General features: G+C 36.5%; 1 protein-coding gene across 8 annotated transcripts in view; it reads right to left on the reverse strand.

Moving 5' to 3' along the window:
• The window catches only part of LOC149556927 (ubiquitin carboxyl-terminal hydrolase 26-like), a 69,810-nt gene that overhangs the window by 17,608 nt on the left and 27,003 nt on the right, over positions 1 to 25,199 (reverse strand). For 4 of the 8 annotated variants that reach the window (XM_089831556.1, XM_089831555.1, XM_089831553.1 and 1 more), the window contains 4 exons: positions 19,396 to 19,577; positions 18,861 to 19,145; positions 18,551 to 18,758; positions 3,840 to 3,911 (listed from right to left, as the gene is read on the reverse strand). In XM_089831556.1, coding sequence (XP_089687682.1) covers positions 3,840 to 3,911; positions 18,551 to 18,758; positions 18,861 to 19,145; positions 19,396 to 19,577 — 747 coding nt within the window. Of the gene's footprint in view, positions 1 to 3,826; positions 3,912 to 18,550; positions 18,759 to 18,860; positions 19,146 to 19,395; positions 19,578 to 25,199 lie in introns of all 8 variants that reach the window. The other 4 variants (XR_016364814.1, XR_016364813.1, XM_089831558.1 and 1 more) reach the window with 2 other exon arrangements.

Raw genomic sequence — 25,199 nt, forward strand, 5'->3', positions numbered from 1 at the left:
ACTAATGTAGGACTAATGATAGTTGTTAGAGATCTGGATATGTTAGGTTAACAATTAAAATGCAAAAGCAGATTTGTACTATTTCTCTACATATGAGCAGTTACTGAAACTCATGATGATTAGTTCAAGACAAACACCTCTGCTGCCACAACTCCCATTCAATCCTTTTTTGTACATGATGTTTAGAAATTCTTTCAAGTTCAATAGCCAACATTGACCTGGGAGTGCTAACACACATTATTAAATTCTTATCCATGAGTGTGTTCCTTGCTACAAATTACACAAGCAAATACTAGGAAATGTCACAAGAAATCACAGATCCACAATATTGAATTTATAAACCTGCTCTCTAATAAATTTCTCAAAATGGAAATGATTTGAAAATAACAGTCGACAAAAATTTGCTCAAAAAGCCCCAATATTTTAGTGAAATTTACCTAATTTATCACAATATTTTTTGTCCTTTAGTTTTTCTCTAAGTTGCCAATTCAGGTTCGTGGACGGATTTGGGTTCAGGGTTCAGGCAAAAAAAAAAAATCATTTGTGTTTGTGGGTGGATTTGTGAGTATATATATATATGCAAAAAAAGAAAAACTCGCATAGTTGTAAAACTAAGTAAGTCATTTCATAGCATGAATATATCAATGTTACTTGATTATTGATCCATGCCAAATGTCAAAGATAAACATTAAATACTCACTCATTAATCTATGTTAATGTTGTAAATAAAATCATACATTGTATGCAAAATGGAATTTTAAAACATAGACTACTTCATCAGATTGATAGATAATAATTTAATTTAATAAAGTTTGAAACATGGTGATAAACTATATTCCCCCCGAGTTTCTGAAACAGAGACAGCAGGGGACAGCAGGACGGGTTTCCATAACGACCAAATTTTTTGCTGATTTTGGGGATGAGGGGAGATGGCAAATGGGGACGGCTATATAACAATAGGGAAAATTAAAATATATAGAGAAATTTAAAATATTTATAAGAAAACATGGATACAGCATGTACTTATACATAATAGAACCTTAAAATATAAGAATCAGCAAAACTCATATGCCAAATTTGTGTTACTTTTGAGAATCAAAGTCTAATTTGTTCTAGAAATCAAAGTTGAAGTCCCCTAGGTGTCCCCAAGTCTCCGAGACGTTTCCGGGATGGGGACGGCTGAAAATATGTTGGGGACGCATCCCAAGGTAACAAAGCTTATAAATGGGTCAATGACAAATGTTTAATAGTTTATCAATGATCGTAGACTCATAGTATCAAAGATGCAAATGCCCTTCAAAGGTCAAATGGGTCATCAAAATATGAGGGACAATGGCTTCATCCTCATCCATATCATTTTCCTAGAAAAAAAAAATTTATTAAAAAACTCTTCTTCTTTTTTTTTTGACCACTTTATGGCCCCACAAGCCACAGGTCCTCCCGGATTCGCCCAAGCCAGGACCCGGATGAATCTGGATCCGGACCCAAGCTCCAAGATCCGAACCCAGTAACATAGGTTTTTCTGTTTACACCCTTGCACTGCAAATTTATCCATATTATGCTTGTTCTTTCTGCAATTTTTCTATTTTAATTTTAGCATTTTTCTAGATTCAATTTTTTGCAAACATTCTAGTATTTTAGTCCAATTTGAGGGCAAATCAATCAAATCAACAACAGCTAAATTAAAATCGATGCCACCTTTGGGATTGGCACCTGAACATTCCGAATCCTGATAAGGGTTTAAAACTTGAACTATTTCTTTTTACGTGGTTGAAATACTTGCCAAGTACTTTAGCTTTTTTTTTTGCTTTTTAGACTCACTTCTTGTTCTTGCCAAGACTAACTATTCAAGGAGTTATTAGTCCCTTGCAGAACGCTACAGAAAGTTTGATGCAGTTTGTATAAAACACATTTTTGACCCTGATAATACATTGCTGTCTTTTTTTTAACTCTACATGCCCACAGCAAAAATATCACACTGGCATTTGAGCATTTTTAAATGAGTTTCTAGCAGATTCAAAGACCGAACTCGAAGAATAGATCACCTCCTGAATTTCATTAGAATTGGCAAGAAGAAAATGTAAAATCTTATAATTTGTAACTTGCATGTATATGCAATTTATGATGAATATTCTTAATGGCAATCATCATAACTTCATATTATTAAAGAGCTTGTATTTGTGTGATGATATGATTTTATACTTTTAACTGTCTTCAAATCTAATAGAAAACACTCTCCCAACATTTTATAATCTCATTTGATACATTTTGCAGTAAAAAAATTATCTCTGAAAAGAAATTTTAAATTTCTTTTAAGTTGCCAAGGTTCACCGAGCGGAATTTTTGTTCTACTATGTCCAAGTATGCAAATAGTAATTTTGAGTATCCATTTTGATAGCAGATAAATATATATATATATAAATGTTTTTGTATCGCATAACCCTAACCTTAGTTTTTAAATTTCATCAATAGTAATCGTAAAATTGAATGTTTTCTAGTGTTTAAAGGTATGATTAGGAGCTTTAAGGTTATAATTAGGATGTTTACCAAACTATAGTAAAATATGACTTTCCCTAAAACTAAATCCATTTTTAGGGCTACAGTTTTCTTTGAATGCTCGAGTATGCCCTAACCCTAACCATAAACCGTAAATTTTCCCCTACAGGCAATCCTAGCTCTGGTTGAATGGTTCAATTCACAGATTTTGACAAAATTAATCGGGGGTTTAGTTTGTTTTATGTTCATACAACCAAAATATAAAAAATCATGAATATATACATATTTACAGTTTCAGCCTAAAAACAAGAATTTAGTTCAAAATCCCACATATCACCATATACCAAACGAAACCATCAAGAAGTTAAAAAGATTACTTCAATGGTCAACAGTCAAACTCCAATGCCATGATGGATATTCAATACTCTATGTTATAATTAAAATAATACTATAAAAATGATATTATAAAACAAAAGTCTACAAATAATTAAAAAGTTGTTTTGGTCCCCCTTCTCCCATCCTATTTGGCAAATACTATTAAAAAGCTCTTCATTTACATTTCATCTATTTATTTATAACTAATAAATCAAGTCCACAGCTATGCACCCTAATAGATTTTTTTATAATGGCTATAGTACCAAGGTCAACATAAGGCTCTACCAACACCTGTATATCCTAGTCTACTAGAACCCAACCAGAAAATCACAGTAAACCTTCACCATTGCATAGCACCTGCTGAAGAACATCAAGCAGGCCCAGTGTACTGCAGGATTAAGAACACTCTATATTAGACACATTCAACACACAACTTTACACGCAACCAGTGGCATTACTCCATGGAAGAGCTCCAACAGTTGGTGAAAGAAGACAAGCCATTCACTAATCCAACAATGCACAGCTTCCAAGGCATTCATGACAGCCATAATTCCATGCTCAAATGCTTCTAAATACAACCACAGAAGATGCACAGAAAGGTCAAATGACAAATTTCTTTTACAATAGTCATCTGTTCCCCAAGCACGTTTTGCTCTGGGTACCATCGCAATTGCTTGGTTCGTGATGAATTTGTCCAACATTTCCAAGAGAAGCCCACAGTCATCTGTGAATATCTGGCAGAATCCCCTGATATTGCAAATCTGAATCCAGACTCTATATTGGAATCAGCTAATACTGGGTATAAATGAGTAGCATAGTTTTTTCCAGGGTTATTCAAGGATAGAATTTTATTGATGCTTTACTTGGTACTACACCAAACAAACATTAAAATGGAACACAAATCTCGACTTATTGTTTTTGGTTACTCTTTAGTGCAAAGACACAAATGAGATACCTGATCTACTTACATTTGGGCTCCTTTGCATGTATTCACCTCGCTTTATTACAAGGTCTGGAGGCCTATAAAGCAATCGAAAATGCTGCACATGTTACAAAACGCTTCAATCCGTTGCACGAGATAACCATGGTTGTAAAGCATAGAGAATTGTATAATTATTTAAGTAAATGTAAAGTTTACTGCTGGAGCAATCATGTCGTTTGGTATGTACAGGTTATAAGAATAATATAGACATCAAAGTTCCGTTATATACATTGAATCATAAAATAATCCGTAACGATGCCAATAGGAGGTAAAACAATTATATTTCAACTAGTCTATAAAATTTAAGTATCAGATGAGAACGAAATAAATACAATTACTTGCACCATTTATACATCATCTTTAGTGGATTTTAAGAATTAACATCAACTACTTTTGTAAATACTTTGAATGGCAAATAGTTTACTAGTAACAAGAAATAATTTAATAAATTCACATACAGAGTGTTGCCACTGATAGACAAGAATATCCATAATTATAAGAAGGCATAAAAAGTTAATGGAAAAGGCCTGTTAATGAGCCAAGATGGGTTAATCCATCATCTAATAAGGAAGTGCCTTCAAAGTGGAAGGAAATGGAGGAAGGATGGGTGAAAGTGAACTTTGATGGTGCATCTAAAGAGAATCCAGGTCCCTCGGAGCAGCGTATATTGCTAAAGATTGTAAGGGCCATGTTTCAGTGTGATTTAAACAACAATGGCCATTGGTACTAATAACAATGTCGAAGCTTGAGAAGCTCTATTGGGAACGTTAATGGCTAAATGTAAAAGTATTCACCACCTAAACTTGGAAGGAAATTATGGCATCATCATTAATGCGATTGTTTAAGGCAAAGCCAAAGATTGGCGCATTGTCAAACAAAATAAATTTATTCAAATCTACTTGTAGCGTTACGAAAATTCAAAGCCTCCTATACTCAGCACGAAGGCAACAACGAGGTGGACGCTCTATCCAACATGGCAGTGATGTCAAAAGGTGAGGAGTTGATTGAATTTCCCAAACATAATCAAGGACATGTTGGGATCATGATTTTGATGCAAGAGCAACTTGGGCTTGTGGCAATCTTGCATCGTCCAAAATTATTTCTTTTTGATTTCAATTTTGTTTTGTTTCTCGGTCGTAGTGTTTTAGGTAGCAAACCTTCAATTCGGATCTATTGATATTGTGATCTTAAGGTTACTATCTCGATGTCATGCTCTATCTATCCCTTAGATCACATCGCATTTGATTTTATCTTGATCGAGTTATGTTTGATTCTTCTCGAGTTACTAATGTTCTTGCTAGTCTCTCAACCAAATTTTGTTTTCCAATCTTGCGAAGATACTTCCTGATTGGTAATGTGTGTTGGCATTTATCTCGATGTTCTTAGATCATGTGTGCACTTATATCTTGGATCACAACAAATTACAAAACTTATATGATAAGATCCATGTAGTTTAGGTCCGACCCTAACTTGTAATATGTTTTCCTGATTCTTGGAGAATGTAACATGTTCTAGCCCAACCTGCATGTCATGAAGCCTTTATATGGATTTACTTAAACTCCCTAGGCATTGAGTAGTAACGAAAAAGGAAATAGGTCTTAAATCAAAGACCAAGAATATGACTTTTGTTGTGATCAGGCATGTTTGCCTTGAATATAAGACTACATAATGCAAATCCATTGTAATTGAATTTGTGATAATTAAAGGTTGATCATGCATATTAGTCGATTATTCCTTAATGCTTCTATTGTATAACTCATGTTGCACAATTGGACCAATCTCTTTGAGGTCTCTCTTTTCATGACTGCACCAAGCACTAAGATGTTTGAGTAGAGTATCAAATGCAAGCATAAATGCACCCACATTTATCTTGATCCTGAGTGTTTGTGTAATGTTTCCATCATAAAATAAATAAATTATTAAAGCCTTTATTTATGGGCTGGTTAATTTAGAATATTTTCCCAAGTCCATTATTTTGCAAAAGTCACTATTCTGCTAGTGTATCCAATTCTGCAAATTCAAGTAGCTAACTTTGCAAGTTTGCCAAATTTACTTGATTATTCGTCATGAGCCCTAAACGCATATTTATACTCTCCATATGAGAATCTACTAATGTCCCAAGTTTCATCTTCCCAAGTGGTCGTTTGACCTGTTTTCAAAGTCAGAACCGAATGCCCTTTTCTATTTCTGATGCTTTTGATTGCACAACAACTTGGAGGCAACTTAATTAGTTAATATTTTTTTACTGAATGATCATCATAAGGCGAGGTTTTGCATACTGAAAAAGTTTGCATCAGAGAACATGATTGCAAATGACAGGATTCAGTCGAGTTTATGTCAATTTTTAGAGCCCGCTCAGGGGCCTCGTCGCACAAAACTGCAACTTCTTATAAAAGGTCAAAAGTGAGTTTCGACTAGTTAGCCAATGATTTAATTCAAATTTAGTTCACATAGGCAGATCAATTAGAGCGTAATTTGGAAGTCAGTTGTATGAAATGCAAAAAAAATAGCCGGACCCACTCTGGGGTCCCAACTAATCTCTTCAAATTGACAAGAAACACGATTGAAGATATTTTAGGGATGAGATTACAGTGATTTTAAATCATTACAACATTTTAGCATGTGCACGTATAGTCCGAGGTCAAATCAATATATATAATTGTGTGCATAATGAACATAGAAAGGAATTGAACCTACCAAAAATGTTCCCGAAGCCAACATAGGTTGAGGTTTATTTTAGTAATGATCATGAAACTATGGCATAAGGTCGTGAGCATAGGATATGATGATATGAAATTTTCATTTGCTAGGTAGATTGAAAAGCCAAAGGGTAATTGTGCATTGGTCTTGTTCTAACCATGACCCATGAATGAGCAACATAATTTTAAAATGCAAATAGAATTTGTGTACTAATGCTTCTGGGTTGGTCGAAAATAGTTGAGTTTGATTATGAGCTCAAAGTTGATTTTTAGTTAACCATATCATCGTTGAGTGTGCGCATGAAGTTTTTCCAGAGCAAATGAATGTGTGAGATATGCATTTGAGCAGAGGCCATTTTGGCCATTTTGAGAATCAACAAGAGAAGTTGTTGCAGATGTTACCAGAGGAATACACTATTTCAAGTCGTCATAGGAGTACTCCATTTTGGAATGGGCCATGACAGTAGAGAACTAGACATGCCTGGCTAGTGTGGGTGGAAGCCAATGCAAAATGGGGATAAAAACCAGTTTGGGTATCACGAAATTGCAATATAGTGAGGGATGCCAATATGATGGGCAACTCTAGAGAATTTTGCATGATGGATATTGAGCCCAAATCCTAGATTGTTCTCAAAACTAAGAGCCTCCTCTATTGAATCCTTTCCAGTTTGCCCACGCAAGCACTTGGAGAATTAGTGGATTGCTCTAGTTGAATAGTGTTCTTGTCCAAACTGATAGAGGTACAATCACATGGATTATGGGTTACCAATGACCTTACACGTGTGAAGAGCCTACACTTAGATCAAATGAACAAATGAACAAATGAAAGCCTGATTGGAAGTTGAAGAAAGATGAAAGAACAGTTCAAAGATTGACTTAGCTCTAGTAGAAATTTGAGTGTGATTAAAAAAGGCATTGTATGAATCATTTACAAAGTAGTAAGAATGGCGTATGAATTGCAGAGTGGCACAAATTCTGAGATGAGATAGGAGGGGTTCGATGTCATAAAGAAATTCTTCAATCACAACTTGTTGCTCTGCTAAAGATTAAGCATAAACAAACACCAAAGCCCGATACCAATTGAGACATCGAAAGACAAATGCCATGATCATCCACTAATGCATTAGAGGCATGTTTTCCACCACTTACGCAAGCATTGGGGAACTTGGAAATAATGATCAAAATCGGATGCTCCTCCCAATTTGCGCAAAGCAAAGATCTAAATACTATTCAATCTTCCCATAACAGACTATAATAGCCAAATTAATCAAGAAACCCATGGAATGGAGAATCAAAGAGTGTTGGAAAAGCCTTCCGTCTCATAACTGAATAGACTTCTCCTTGATGTTCGCGAAGGGGCCTTATTTACCTAAATGCACAGAGTTGTCGTCTAGATGCCCACGGGCATGGTGAGTATGGAGATAGGACAAGTCAAGGTGAAATAGGGAATAAAACCTTGTTTTAGTTGTGAAAGGAGTTTGCGGATATGTTCTCAAGGAAACGCAAAATGCATTATCCCACATGCTTTGAGAAGAAGTAAATTTTCACTATTTTAAAGCATGAGGACACAAATATCTAGTGTGTTGAAGCAAAAGCCTTATGGACAACCACGCAAGTGTATGGTGGGGCATGTGATGAGACTTGGAGGTGTAAATAAAAAATTTGACCAATCACATCGGCGATGACAACAACTCTAACGGGCGAATCGGTGATTGCCACCTGGCATGGTGATTGCACAATCCCCAGTTGTGTGCACGGTCACAAGGTGTAAAGGTCTCTAACTACGAAATTGGTCGCGAAGTTATGCAAGTTGTTAAAAGGGTAATGGATCATAGCTTTGCAAGTTAAATCTTGCAGTTAGTGGTCAAAAGTCCTAAGGTCGTGACTAATAGCAATTAGTCACGACTTCTCCGCAATTAGTGAGCATTCAAGATAAAGGGTTGCGAGGCAAAGTTATTAGCAGATTTGCAAAACAGGGGCATTCTGAAATAGATTATTTTGTCTTTGCCTTGAAGCATCAAGTTCAGTTTTAAGAACAAACAGTCAAATGGGTTGTCTCTAGATTTAGCAAGGATGTGTCTAGCTGTGGTACTTTACTTTTAAATGTATTTGGTGGGCATTTTGGTGGGCTTTTTAGCAACATATCTAGTATTATATACCAAAGAGGTTTTCTCATCACTTCAAGTATATTTAGATCAGTTTGTTAAATCAAATGATGGGGATTTGATATTCAATTGGAAGAGGACAAAGGAGAGATGCTTTGCAACACCATGTGGAAGAACTTCAAGTGGACATTTCGCACTTCTAGATCAAATCTAGGATTCTTCTACTTTCTATATATTTCTTCTTCCTCTCATTGTAAAGGGTTGGATCTTGGTTCCAGTCTATTGAGTAAGGCTCTAGCTATGATTCCACCATTCTCTCAACATCCTCTTTGTATGAACAGCAGAAATGACAAAGGTATAGTGTTTAGTTCTAATCTATTAGGTGTTTTGTAAGTTATTTTCATGCATCTTGAATGTATTTGTGTCAAATAAATAAATACAAAGGCAACAAAAGAACTTAGTTTCATGTTGATTCTTGTCTCCTATCTATGATGTTTGCAATCTTTTGTGATCTATGGACAAAGAACATAGATCCAATTACATTTGTTTTGTGCTGTATGTCTTGATGTGTTTTGCCTTTGGTTTAAAGAATCACATAAATGCTTAATGTATCTTGGCAGGGTTGCAGATTTCACGGAAGGATCTGATGAGTATGAGATTTAGTTTGAACATTATTGTTTGATTTACAAAGTCAATGGCACTGATCAGTCATAGGATCTGCATGTTTCTTGTTGTTTTGTATGTGTGTTATGCTGATATCAATTTGTAATCAATATTATTTTCCCTTTTGTGTTGAAGAGCTGAAATGATAACTGTCACTTAGCTTGTGAGTCTCATAGGTAATGTTATTAGATATTTCATACCTTTGTTAGCATAAGTGAAGAAGATTCAAGGGTTTTTCTCTGCTTTGTCTAGATTCAGATCTATATTTTGCACTGGTCATATAGGTAAATCTAAGGTCTAGCTGCCTAGCTTTTGCTAGGCCTTGAAGTGAAGGAGTTTAGCCTTATAGTTGGCCCTGATGTCTAAACAGGTGTGTCAAGTATGGGAAGTAGCTACACCCTAAATGTATTTGTTCTTATCATTGGGTTATTCAAAACTTGTTAATTTGGGAGCCAACAGGCTGAATTGTTTAGGTATGTGATTTGGATTACTTTCTTTGCACTGCAAATTTCTGTTGGAGTTCTTTGAGGTTCGCCAATTTGAAAGTGAACGATTTTCCCTACTTGGTTGTTTTGGGTTAGGTGGGATTAAACCCTCACTACCCTATTATGAGGCTTTGTGTTACTTTGCTTCAGATCTAACACATTTGGAGCACCATTTACATTTGCAAATATAATGAGTAAATATCTTGAATATTTGTGTACGATATCCATTTTTATGGGCATTTACCCTGTGCAAATCAATGTTCTAAATACTATTTTTAATTGGTATCTCCATCGTTTCGCAATACACTCATTTCTATAGCACAAATTCAAGTTGGGGTTTATTCCAAAGGACTGAAACTAGCCATGTACCATACCCAACATATACCTTTCGTACACACACAACACATTGTTCCTTGCTAGCATACGAAACAATACCTCCAACCTTCACATTTCATCATACGATCAAAATAGGATCTCATCAATCGTACAATTACCCCCAGCTCATCTTGTGTATGATCACTCCTTGTTGTATGACATCCAACACTCCATTGTACGGACGTGTCCAGCCAACACTCATTGTACGCACCTCACTTACCATACAACCAAATCATCATTCTCCCCACACAGCTAGCCTATATCATGTGTCCACGTTGCCTCCCTCTTCTTGGACCATACAACCGATTGCTTGTCACGTACGGACTTGTCTTCACCATTGAGTGAGGGACATTATTCCTTCCCCAATTTCCATATCGTTGCATCAAGAACATTATTGTGGTATCATAGCTAGTGATCCTACCATCTATGGATAGTGAATAAAAGTTTAAAGTCGACAATGAAGAAGATCCCACTGAGTAGATAGAATGGCAAATTCGTAAGAACCCACTCCTACTAAATTTGTGGCACTACTGAGGGATCTTTCAAGGAATCAAGGACAATTCGTCTTATGGAAGACACTCTTTGGAAACTAGCTAAAAAATAAGATATCTAGCGAACAAAATGAACACAATGCCAATTCAATTTCATGAAAGGCAAATCCTCATCTCGCCCCCTCTCAACCTTCCATGCCAACTTTCCCTCCACGGATCAAGGTATTGCACGAAGGAAGGCAACCAACCTTTGAGAAAGTTCAAAAATAGTTGAAAGAAGACTAGATGAATGCAAACTTGGAAAAGAATATCCTACAAAGATTGCGCAAAATTCGAATGTGATATTCTAGAAGTAGAAACCGAGGATATTTTAACAATGATCTCAGAAGGAAGCTAAGTAAGTGAATCTATCACCATTTGATGGATCTAGATCCAGAGTTGCTCAAGCATGTGTAATGAAGGTCGATACCTACTTCCAACTCAACCAAATGGTTAAAGAAGCAGCAATTGAATTTGCAGCACTCCACTTAAAGGGACTGGCCCATGAATGGTGGCATCATGACACCATTACGCTAGGACATGATCAAGTCAATATTTATGCTGAATTCACTAAAAGGTTGAAAGATCAGTTTAATAGTAAAAACCTAGAACTTAATTTTAAGGAACTGGCACAATTAAGGCAAACAGGATCGATCAACCAATACATCACGAAATTTCATAAACTCTCTTTTGGTTACAAACATTTCCGAAAGGAGACATAGCATTTTCCATGGATGGACTAACAAAACCACTAGGGGTTGTGTAAGAGTTTCAGTCTACCACCCTCTCAGAGACTATCAAAAAAGCACAAGTATGGCATCATCATCGGCATCATCCTCTCAAGGTTTATCCCACTCCAAACCGCTATTGGTTCTCAAGGACGGAGATAACAAACCTTTGGCTAAGACGCCTTCCTTGGATGAAGTTATCTAATAGGAACTCTAAAGGAAAAAATTATGTTTCAACTATAAGGAACCATGGGAATTTGGTCATAGATGCCTCAGTAAGAGAAAATGCATTACATCAAGGTTGTATCTAATGATGAGGATGACTGGTAAAATATACCCACAGTGCAATCACCCACAAAAGGACTCCAAAATTGTCATCATTAATTATACAAAAAAGATTGCGACATTGGTACGATGTGGAGGAATCATTGCCCTAGCCAATAGCCTAAGAAGTATGGCACTCTGAGTACAAAGAACCCTTCAAGGAGAAAGGATCATTGTGATGTTGGATAGTGGAGCCACTATAAACTTTATAAACTCATCATTGGTGAAACAATGAGGTCTAGCTAGAGAGGCGCATGCAAGATTCCAAGTCAAGGTCACTAGAGGAATACACTTACCATGCACGCACCTTGTTCCCCAACAATGTATCACCATGGCTAATCACACGGTAACAGAGGATTTCTTTATAGTAGACCTAGATGATATGGAAGTCATTATGGCCATACAATACATGGATTCATTGGATGAATACACACAAAGCTTCAATCCAATGGTCTTTCACTTTATGGTCGATGGAAAGAGAGACGACTAAGGAGGGACAGAGGGAAGTCTTCAATCAGCAGATGGAGGCCATTTTTTGGCATGATGACATTTCTTGGGCTGCACATTGCTTTGTTTCGACAATACCAAGACAAAGGCAACAAGTGTCCTATCAAGATGATGAGCTATAGGCCATCTTGAATACACATGATAAAAGTTTTTGCAAGCATTCCTCCTAAAATACCACCCCCTCATAGTTTCGATCACATCATCGAATTGGAAGTTGATGCCAATCCAGATATCACTACACTGTACTGCCATCCTAGAAAATTTTAAAATTTAATTGAGAAGACAATACAAGAGTTGCTTAAGAAGGGATGTATCATCATCAATGGTCTTGGTGAAAAAGGACGAGATGTTACGCATGTGTGTGGACTATCGTGTGGTAAACAAGAAGACAATCAAAAATAGATAACCTATTCCCAGAGGATGAATGAATTGTTGGATGAGTTGCATGGTACAATTTATTTCTCTAAAATAGATCTTCCTTCCGAATACCATCAAATCTGCATGTGGGAAGACGATGTGGAAAAGACGACTTTCCTTTGTCACTACGGGCATTACGAGTTCTTGCTCATGCCATTTGGATTGACAAATGCACTAGCTACTTTTCAGTCCTACATGAATCGCATCTTCAACAAACAATTGTTGCAAGTTCTTAGTAGTATGCTTTGATGATATCCTTATTTGCAATAAAACATGTGAAAAACACTTGAAGCATTTGGATGAAATCCTTGGGATCATGGGGCTCAATCCTTGTTCGCCAAGCAATCCAAGTATGAATTTGGAATGATAGAAATATTATACCTAAGACATATTGTCAATAAATATGAACGGCAAATCTACCAAGAGAACATTCATCTCTACTTGTTGCAAGGTTTCTTTGGATTGTGTAGCACTACAAGAGGTCTGTAAGAGGTTTTCTCAGCTCGACACACCTTCAACCAATCTGATGAAGAATGGTTCGTTCCAATGGAAAGAAAAGGCACAACACATTTTTTGACAAGTTAAAAGAGAAGATGACCACTTGCCCTGTGTAATCACCTAAAAATGGTCATCTAGACTATTAGCCCCCTTTTCAACATTTTGGCTAAATTAATTTAATCACTTACCTAAGCCAAATTGCTAATAATCAATTTATTTGATTATAACCTATAGTTTGACTATGCTATCCTAAGTTCATTATTTGATTAAAAGAACATGTCCCCTTTTAATTAAATAAAAGACCCCATTCTTCTAACCCACTTAAAGTGCACACATAAAGTCCTTTTTCTATTTTGCAATTAAAAAAAAAGGCTTTGTGACTCTTGTCTTATATGACAAGTCAACTTATATTCTATTGGTTGACTTGTGTGTGCACATGGATCACTCCTCTTTTCGAATTCCACCGTTGATCATCCATCATCTTCATCTTGATCTCTACCGTCCGTACGACTTTAAAAGGGAGAGAGTTTTCCCCCTCAATCAATCCTCATTTTGAATATTGTTATGCTGCAAGTTTTCTAACAGGTTTCTTTGGAGCTTTGTGGAGAACTTCTATTTCTTGTCTATATTCTCTCATCCATGGCATCATGGCATTTTAGCTTAGCTTAGCTTTCATTTTTACATGTAGCTTAATCTCACATAGCTTAATATTTGGATTGTAACACTCTCATCCATGCTTAGAATAGCTGCACTTTTCATATTCATTCTAGTTTAATCTTTAGTTGCATTGCATTCTTGAGGAACTCCTTGGGACATTTGCATTCTTGCATCTTGTCTTTGGAACCTCCCATTGCATGGTTTACTAGCAAGAAGAGTATCTCTAAGGCTCATCTGAGAGCCTTCTTATTCTTGAAATATACTCTCTTGCACTCCGTGGATAGGGAGCTCTAAGCCGGCATTTGAACATTCCAAACTCATGGAATCGTTTGGATAGAATGGTTTAGAGTGTGACACATTCGAGTGTACACCCTGTACTTGCTTTGCTTGAGTCCATTCAACTTTTCATTCAGGAGTGTGATCCATCCAAATGAGGCATAGGCAATGTACTAATGTAGGAAAGGCACCTTGTCTATAATCCATCTATAACAAAGAGATGTTGGTCGTTGCGAAAACCATGACCAAATTTTGGGAATGTCTAGTGGGTGCTAATTTTGTCATCTATACCGATCATAATAGCTTGAGGTACTTTTTGAACAACAAGAGGCAACTAAAATGGATAAGAAAGTTTCAAGGTTTTGGCTTTGACATTGAAATATGTGCAGCGAAAGAATAATGTAGTAGTAGATGCTCTAACAAGAAAATGCACTATTTGTTCAGTCTCAATTTTTTGTTGATGGGAAAGCACACTTATTGGTAGAATACTCCAAGAACACATTTGTGTGTAAGCTAATGAATGGTGACAATCAAGACGATTGATATAAGGTGGGTGATGACATCATCTACTACAACGACAAGATTTACTTAGTACCTAAGTCCAATCTGAAGCAAAGGAAATGTATGCCTCACCATTGACCGCAGACCCTAGATTTCTCAAGACCTATAAACAACTCATAGAAAGGTTCTCATGGAAAGGACTTAAGGATGATCTACTGCAGTATGTGTGGGAATGTGTACTATGCCAACAAAATAAATTTGAGCACACCTTACCTGACAGACTATTAAAACCCAACCCTTGCCAGTACCAAATGAGAAGTAGGACAGCACCTTTGTGGATTTCATCACTGAACTTTCGAGGGTAAATGGAAGAGATTGCATTTTCATGGTTGTTGACCAATTGACTAAGTAAGCACACTTATTTGCCATCTCCACAAAGTTCTAAGCAGCCCAAGTTGCCGACCTATACTTCAAAGAAGTTTTCCACCTACACGAGCTTTCCCAAAACATTGTAACACAGATGGTCACTTTTTTCAATACCTTCTAGACAAAATTATTTCGATTAGCGTGAACAAAATTATCACCAAGTACCACCAGCTACCACCCCGAGACTGATGGACAAAGGGAAATTGTCAAAAAACCGTTGGAAGGCAACCTACAAAACTATGTTTTTTTCCCAACAGCAAGCATGGGTCAAATGGTTGCACCTCAACGAATATTGTTATAATACAATGTATCACATGTCAATTAGGATGGCTCCCTTCAAAGCACTCTACAGGTATGAGGCCCTTTCATTTGAGGACATGATTTGGGTGGCAGCCGCACACCTAAGGCAAAAGATTGGTTAAAACAAAGGGCAGGACATTCTATAGATTCTTGAAGGAGAATTTGAAGAGGACACAAAATTAACAAAGGATATATGCCAACAAACATCGAATCGAGAGAAGTTTTGTGGTGGGCAACCTAATCTAAGACTCGAGTTGTATAGATAATCATCATTTAAGGCAAAAGGAAAGGAAAAATCGAGACACCATTTTACAGTCCTTATCATGTAACTTGTTGCATCGATGAAGTTGCCTATGAACTTGAACTACTAGAGGGAATTCACATCCATAGCATCTTTCATGTATCATGACTGAAGAAAGTTGTGAGACAGAACAATACCATAACCACGGATCTTCCACCTCTCAATGAAGAAGGAAAACTTGTGTTAAAACTGCTCGAAATCATTGACGTACAAGAGAAGACACTATGGCATTGTACCATCAAGGAATACTTGGGAGGCCGGAAGCACTTATTGCTCAACGACACCACTTGGGAGGGGGAACACATTCTTAAGCATCTGACATTGCATTTTCTTCAGAACAAGTGAACTCTAGGATAGAAGGATTGTAATGTTCCCATCATAAAATAAATAAATTATTAAAAATTGTTTATGGGCCAATTGATTTAGCATATCTCAAACCCTTTTTTATTTAATTTTTTTGATAGGTATTTGGCATGCCTCCTATCGACACTTGGTTTCTCCCTCAACGAGGTATTTATGTCTGTGAGGTTGAATTGTTTAGGTATGCAATTTGGATTATTTGATGTACAGGATAAGACACTATGGCACCGTCCCATCAAGGAATACTTAGTAGGCTGGAAGCACTTATCACTCAACAACGCCACTTGGGAGGTTGAATGCATTCTTAAGCATTTGATGTTGCATGTCATTCAAAACAAGCAAACTTTGGGACAGAAGGATTGTAATGTTCCCATCATAAAATAAATAAATTATTAAAAACTGTTTATGGGCCGATTGATTTAGCATATCTTAGACCCTTTTTTACTTAATTGTTTTGATAGGTACTTGTCGTGCCTCCTATCAACACTTAGCTTCTCCCTCAACGGGGTATTTGTGTCTGTGAGGTTATATTGTTTAGGTACGCAATTTGGATTATTTTCTTTGTACTGTGAATTCCTGTTGAAGTTCTCTGAGGTTTGCCATTTCGAAAGTTAGAGATCTTCCTTACTTGGCTATACCAATTTCAATGGAATTAAACCCTCAACCTTTTTGAGGCTTTGTATTACTTGGCTTCATAAATCTGGCACATTTGAAGCACCAATTTCATCTACAAATATAATTAGCGAATATCTGGAATATCTGTGTAGCGCATCCATTTTTATCGGCATTCACCTAGTGCAAATCAATGTTCTAACTATTACTTTTAATTGGTATCCATCATCAGGCAGTACACTCATTTTTATAGCACAAATTCAAGTCAAGAGTTATTCCTAAGGACTGAAACTCGCCACATACCACACCCAACCTATACCCTTTGTACCCACACAACACATTGCTCATTGCCACCATACTAAACAATACCTCCAACCTTTACATTTACATGATACATAAATTTGAGAGTGCTTGTCTTAAAAATGGCACAGAACCAAATGAATGAATGTCAGATTTTAATAATGTCCACGAGGCTAAACCAGCCAATGGAAACAACAAATAGCACACACCCCAAAACAAGGCACCAATGCTTACAACAATTTGTAACTTCCATTTAAAATCTGCCCTTCAAGAGTGAATTTTGATCAATAGGTTTTATGTTTTGTATGGTTGTGTTTCTAGAAATGAAGTCCTTAAATTGTCCACATTAAAATATCCACATAGCTCGAACGAATGCCATTGTATACCAGAAACTTTATGACAAAATGCCACTCTATCTCCACCATGCCGATGTTGCAAAATAGGTGCATTATCTTTTCACATTCTTCCTTAAGCTTCATTCATCTACCTATCTCACACCTCGGATGGTGAGAGCTACGTCTTGGTTGAGCTACTATCATTTTCGATGTCCCTTAGCATTTTTTCCTATTTGCGTTTTTTCCTAATGGTCATATATGGGATTAAAATCTTTGATATGATAAGAGTTTTTATGGCCATTTTTTTTACCATATGATCACATTTTTTCCCTCAGACTTTTTTATTTCTTCATTGCTATTCAGACATTCTTGTATATTAAGTTATTTACATCATATTTCTTCATCCATTTGTCTTTTTGCTACGTCCATGCATTCTTTCTTTTTATCTAGTTTTTCCTCCACAATTATCTTAGGCCAACAGTGCTTTTCCATATTACGAGTCCTTTTTAGGTAACTAAACAACCAGACCAATGCTGATGCTTGTGAAGTACCTATTTCCACCAACAAGATCTCATATGGAACAGCAGTTTTAATTTTGAGATTGCTGATAACTGGATGTTTTTCAATTCTTTCTACTTCCCTTCTTTTCAAATCTGACATGCTGCTGCCCCAAATTTCACAACAGTTTTATTTGAAATACCATATGTGGACAACAAAGGGCTCAAAACAGCATATAATATCAGACCCAATGCAGAAGAAGAATATGACTTTACCATGACAAAGATAAGGTGGCTGGATTTTTATAGGGCATCTAGCACAAAGAACAAGAAAAATCATTGTCCAAATCATATTTCTGTCCATGATTCACAAGTCTGCCATATACAATAATCGTAAAGTTCTCTAAACATTTATTAAGACTCGAGTTACTCTAAAATCTTTTTAAGGCTCGGGGTACTCTAAAAGCTCAAGAAACCTAAAATTTCCTAGTATAGTAAGACCCAGGAAGAAATTGTAATACAATGGCATTTACAAAGCACTATCAAAATTATCTAATCTAATTAACTAAAACTAGAAATTTAGCTATAATCAATTAGATTGTTATCACAATTTTACCTTTCATAGGCAATTAAACTCAGTTTACAGAGTCTTGGCTATAGTTGCTTCTAATTTATAAACGCGAGTCTTTCAATGACATTATTGTTAGTCTGATAGTAGACACTTCAAACAACTGCACATCAGGATTCTGTTAAACTGTTGTTTATTCTTAGAGAACATTAATATTTAATTATTTCCAATACCTTCCTGCATAAAACAGAATCAATGCATTGCTCCAGATTTCCTGGTTCTTCTACTGTAGATGCATTCTTCCCACTTGCTGTCAAGTAGGCCTTCCATTTTGCAATCCATAATGAAGGAACCAAATAATAAACATGTCCAGGTAAAACAGCAATGCCTTTACCCAAACACAATTGTTCATGTCTTTGCCGCTGTTCGATCTTGGTTACCCTATCAGATGCGAAAAGAAGTAACTTTACTAAAACATTTGATCTGAGTACACCCTACTACTTACACACTCCTAGATAAAAAAGTGAAGATGTGTAGACTTACCTCAGACGGTCTTGTACAGTTGCAGCTGTAGATAATTCCAACTCACAAACGGCACAGGATTCTGAATTTGAATCAAAGGACACATGACCTTCAGGATTCTCAGGTTCAACTTCCTCAGCATTTTTCAAAAAATAAAACCAGATTTTCTCAGGCACTAATTGCCGTTTCGCACCAGATGCATGTTCTGGCAACAGATTCCCATGATGACATCTAAGTGATGCTGTTGGCCCAGCATCACCGTCACATGGTGCATCAACAATTTTCCGCCGCAGCCATTGCATCAACCTAAAAACATAAATAACTAAATAAAAAGAATATCATGCAATACTGTCAAACTTATGTGCTTAATCAAAATATTCAATTCATCAGGCAAGGTTTTGGGCAAAAATGGAACACAGAAAAAAACTGGATAAGCACAATGTAATTCAAATTTTGCTCTCATAATTTAAGGGTAAAAAGGAAGCAGAACAACAGTAAAAAATCAAGTCTTCAAAGACCTTGAAAAAGGCATAAAACATTGGGAAACAACTATTACCATGTTCTGGAAACATAATACAGATTTTCATCACCATAATGCCCTGATAGGGAAGCTTCCACTGCCTCTTTCATAGCTGTTCTGTTATCTCGGTAACTATTAGCCGAAGCTTCTATTTTGGCTTCTTCTTTGATGCAATCAGTACAGTAATCATTGTCTGACAACAGTGGACCTCCACCATACTACATGCATGCAATCAAAAGTTCACCACTTCAGAATATTTGCAGGATTTGAATAATGAATATTAAATAATCCAGATACTTAGAGAAATAATGACACTTAAAATTGTGTTAGATAATACTCGATATAAGACAACTAAAATTTCTACACAGGTACACATTTACTTTAAGATAAAAGTCAAAAATATGTAAAAAGAAGTATATCAAATTATGGTACATGAATTTTTTCTATCTTCCAGAGAAATCTAAATGTTTTTAGGGTAAAAATGAGAAGCGGACTATATATTGCCACATTGAGACCGCCAATATTTATAAAAAGAAGACAAAACATTTGGTTAAAAAGTTGAGAAGCACAGAATCCAAACCAAAATCCTTCAGATTCACACTGAAAATCACCAGTACAATCATTACAAATTTATAAACCCAAAATCACAGCCTAAAGTCAATCCATTACCATGTCTTATATAATCAGAGATAGAACAAGGTTAGAACACTAATAAATGCTTCGATGGCGAAGACCAAAGTAGCATTAAAAATAAACAGATTCAAAAAGAAATCAAGACATGTTTTCTTGGTGAGATGACCCATTTAGAACAGTGGTTGAAACACCTTGTTGGTGAGGCCACCACCAAGGCTCAAACCCCAACTGGGCCACTGGGCTCACAGGCCTTGTGCCTAGGCTGGGTCCCAGTAATCATAGGTTGAACCGTTGAACAACTGGTGTGTTTGGCAGCTTAAAAGGCTGCTGTCAACCAATCTAAAAAAACATGTTTTCTTGATTTTATAGTCCTGGCAGTCAAAAGCCTTCTTGAACGGTGGACCAAAATTAATCAAATCTCTCTCTAACCTCAATTATAAATTGAAGCTCTAAAAACTTAATGAAATTTTACATATCGACATTATTCTAATCTCTCTAACATTAATGCCCCACATGCTTTGATATATTCACTCAAAAATATTTTTGTGGCTTTTTCCTGAAATATATTAAGCAGTACATATTGATTTTTTACGATTTTTTGAATTCTAATTTTTATTTTTTAGTGACACTCGAAACCATGATCCAGACCAAATGCACTGAAGTTTGAAGAGTTGGTTATTTAGTGAGCAATTCTGAAAGCAAATAAAAGTATGTAATGAACTTAAAAATGGTGATCAACTTCATTGAACATAAACCAATTTCAAAATAATGGTTGAGAATAAACCTAAACCATGTAAAATTCATTGATCGTTTATTGGAGAAGACTCACTAATTATATTTTACAATTTGATGTAAGGATCTTGAGCAATCTTTCACTCTAATTCTGAATATGAGTTTATTTATACATATCTTTATCCAAATAATATTTTTTGTCTTATGTATGCAGACCTTCCTTCTACAGTGCTGATGCAGATTTATTTTTATCCACGTATATGTTTAGTGCATAATCTACAGACTGAGAGCTTTATACCTTATATTGATTTGATCTGTGGTTGTAAATGATGCATATTATATATGCACTGAGACATGATTACATAGGGGCATGACCCTCAACACATATTCATTAAGCTCCAAGAAGACACCGTTTAGAATACTAATGGTGAATATCATAACAAAACAATGAATCAGCACAACCACAATGACCGATAGTATATAAAGTATGATGCCCAATAAAATAGTGTTTCACAAAATACAATTGGTGATAACCATAATGAAAACCAATACATATTAAGTGTAATCGATATCAATACATGATGCCCAATAATCAGTAATCAGTTTATAACCGATACAAATTGATCCATTATGGTAATTTTCATACATACATATACATATGTGTGTGTTGTGTGTGTAATATGTGATATATATGTATGTGTGTGTGTGTGTGTGTGTGTGTGTGTGTGTGTTGTGTGTAATATGTGTGTGTGTGTGTGTGTGTGTGTATTACACACACACACACACACATGTATATGTATGTATGTATGTATGTATGTATGTGTATATCTATGTGTGTGTGTGTGTGTGTGTGTGTGTAATTATATATGCACACATATGTATTACAACCAGACCTACATAATTTGATCAATCATGTAAATTATCATATATTATATTTGCTTCAATTTCTTAGAAACAAATATTCTCAACAAACCAGTAGTGCCAGAGGAAATGGGAACCTTGACTATTGTGCTATTGATCAATGTAACCCGGGTGCGCGCACTCGGGTCAAAACCCCGGTGCACCCGATGCGCATAAGCACCGATGCAAGTGCGTCACACACCCGAGTACCCCCGTCAGGAGTTTTTCTGCTGCCGCACCAGTCAATCACCCGAGGGGGACGCGGTGCTTGGGTGCTTCCAGGGTGCGCGAGTGCGCGGGTGCTTCCTGGGTCCTCGTGGGGTGCTTCCTGGGTACTCACTTTGATATGGCTATGATACATTATTATTATTTCACTGTTTCATGCTATTCGGCTCATTGTCATCATGAGCATCTTTATGATATATGATATTCATAGAATCATATTTAAAGAATTAATTTTGAATCTTGCAACTTGAACTAAGTTAATTTGTTAAATGGTCATTAGTAATAGTTATGAGGTTTCAAGTTTCAAGTTTTAACTTATGGTTTGTGAATCACATTTCAATTTTCTCTATTCATTGTATTCAACTATATTTGCTATGTTAATGTTATATAATATATTGAAGTATCATTTCATAATTAGCATTTTTACTCATATATATTATATATATACTATGCAACCCCCTCCCTCCACTCCCCCTCCTCCCCTACCCCCCCACCCCCCTGTTTGGCTCCCCCACCGCTGCACCCCCGCCGTCCCCAAATTGAGGCTTATTTTTTCCCGCACCCGAAACTCGTCCCGACATCCCCCTGCACCCCCGCGCCGGGGTAACATTGCTATTGATCCAACTCTCACAAGGACGGAATAAATATGAAGCCTGAAATGTCTAAAAGACCAAATTGAAGTTACTGAGTTGAATCCTAGCTCAAAAAATATATATATAACTAAGTCCAGCAATCCCCAAACTACATAAGTTTACACACCTCCCTAAGTTGAAACTCAAACAGACTACTTCCATGTCCTCACTTTGCACACTCATTCAAATAAAATAACTCGTCAACCTACAAAAATAAAGTTTTAACAGTTGACCCAAAAAAATCAGAGTAAAAATATGCATGAGAAGTTATGGTACATATTTATGATGGGACAACTAGACTTGTCAAACATAGCAGGCAGAATGTCTCAACACACCTTTGCACATGGTACCCAATATGCTATTTGGATAAGCCTCAAAAAGGGAACTGCATTGACAGTGATGAGGTAAATCAGAGCTAGCATTTCTGTTGACAAAATGTTTATTGAGTAGACCATGGAACTTCAAAGCAATTTCTGCAGTTGTCAAAAAATAACAGTCCTCTTAACAAATCCGATGACATAAAAACAAAGAAGAATTGATACAGACCAACCCAACTACTAGTTTTCTATAACTCAAAGAAACTGGAAACTACAATGAGTCAATCTGTTGAAGTTTAGGCTGCTCAACATGTTAATAAGGCAGTCACAGATCCTTCAATTAATTAGTTGAGGCATCCCAGGCATGTTTATATCATCTCAAGGAGACCAAGCATGATACCAATGGTGACATGTTTAATTTATCTATTGCCAGACAAAACTAAAAGGAACAGTGAACAGTGAACACTGGGGTCTTGCGGCTCAGATGGTAATGCATTATTTTACAAGCAAGAGGGCACGATATTCAATTCCCGTCTGTATACTACCAGATGGTGTGTCACGGCAGCATTGCTAACCACATTAAAATCTTTAACCAGCACACTGCAGTTCATAGGAGGTTAGGCCAATTCCTATAGGCTTAAAAAAGGAACAGAGAATACAATAGAACTATCCTTTCAAGTTAGGGGGGAAGCTCCCTGAGATCAAATTAAACCTATCCAATATATAGACAGTTTACTATTATTAACACTGCAAGTTGTCAACAGGGACTCGCATTAATTGTGATTTTCTAACCTATCGTGTTTTTGCCAGTTGCCCTCAATGCATGTGTTGGATTGTAAGTCAAGCCTTGAAAATGAGATATGTTAATACAAAGGAGGATATCCAATTGACTATGATTCAAGTATTAGCAAACACAATCTCATAGTGGGTAAAGTGAAGACAACTATTTGGTTGCTAACAATGATTTGAAGTAATAAAACTAGTGAATGTTGAGCACTAGACAAATCAGCAACACATAAATTTACAACAAAGAGAAAAGTCAACCAAGGAACGCCACAGATATAAAATAAAGTGAATAAAACCCTACAATTTAGGAAGATAGACCTCTCCAATACAAAACTTCACTAAATCTATCTCCCTAATATAGCAACTTCTCATGACGACAACCACCAGATTAGGTTATGCTAGAAAAGAAAAACTTCTGGCAGATAAGCGATTTTACACAAATCTAAAGCAACTTTGACTTGGAAAATTGTCAAAACTCCTGAAAAATGGAGAACTTTTTGGAACCTTTCAGAATTGTTGAAACCAGAAATTTTACTGCAAGTCTCTGCATTTTACTTGGATTGTGATGAAACATTGATTTAAAGATAAATAAATCCTTTGTGTTTAAAAACTTGTCACACCATTTTCCAACCCTTCTGTTAATCAGTTCCAGTCAATCCATCTGGAACCTGGAGTATGATCACTGGAGGCAACACTCTGCAATCACAACCATCATCAATTATAGTTCAAAGTTCAATCTCTTTGATTGAATTCCTCTTGGTGACAATTTACTGTAGCAGGAAATTTGAAATGTAAGAAATCTCAACAAGTACCCTGCTGGAGATGAGAGACAACGCATGGAAGTGGAATTTGAATCAAGCACTAGCAATAGAAGATGAGAATTTGAACAATAAGATGACATAATGCTGAAACCCTTCACCTACAACATAAATCCTGAAGAATTTTTCAGTGGCACTTCAATCAGCCTTAATCCAATAAAGATCAGCATAAAGGTGCTTTTTTCTGCCATGAACAATATAGCGAGACTTGCTTCTGTGTTATCTGTCACCATCATTTTCATAATGTTTATCATATTCTGTGTTCTCTGCCCATGCCGTGCTCCTAAGTCATTTATATATAATGAAGAAAATTAGAATTCGCATCCTCCAGAAGGTTACATTCATCATGTTCAAAGGAATTGTCCTTAGACATTTACTGAGTGTTGCATTAAGTTTTGGCAATAGGGAGAAGTGAGGATGAGTAAAAGCATATCCCAGCACACCATGTGGCTTTGAAATCATAATACAACAAGGAATAGGTAGATTCTTTTTGCATCCATGAAAATGCACATGTTCTGTCTAGTATATAATACATGTTAAGCTAAGTTACCGGATTCGCACCCTGGAGCTCGGGTCCGGGTCCAGATTCATTCGGGTCCAGATCCAAGCCCGGGTCCGCGACCGGTCCGGGCAGGGTCCGCATTTTGGCCTGCGGGTCCTCCCGGGTCCGTGCCCCGCAGGCCAAAATGCGGACCCTGCCCGGACCGGTCGCAGACCCGGGCGAATCCGGGCGGACCCGCGGCAGGTGGGGCCAAAAAGTGGCCCAAAAAAGCAATAAAATAATATTTTTTTCATTA

Source organism: Cupressus sempervirens, chromosome 5 (assembly GCF_028749045.1).
Source record: "Cupressus sempervirens isolate cs-2001-9-10 chromosome 5, ASM2874904v1, whole genome shotgun sequence".
Lineage (NCBI taxonomy): Eukaryota > Viridiplantae > Streptophyta > Pinopsida > Cupressales > Cupressaceae > Cupressus > Cupressus sempervirens.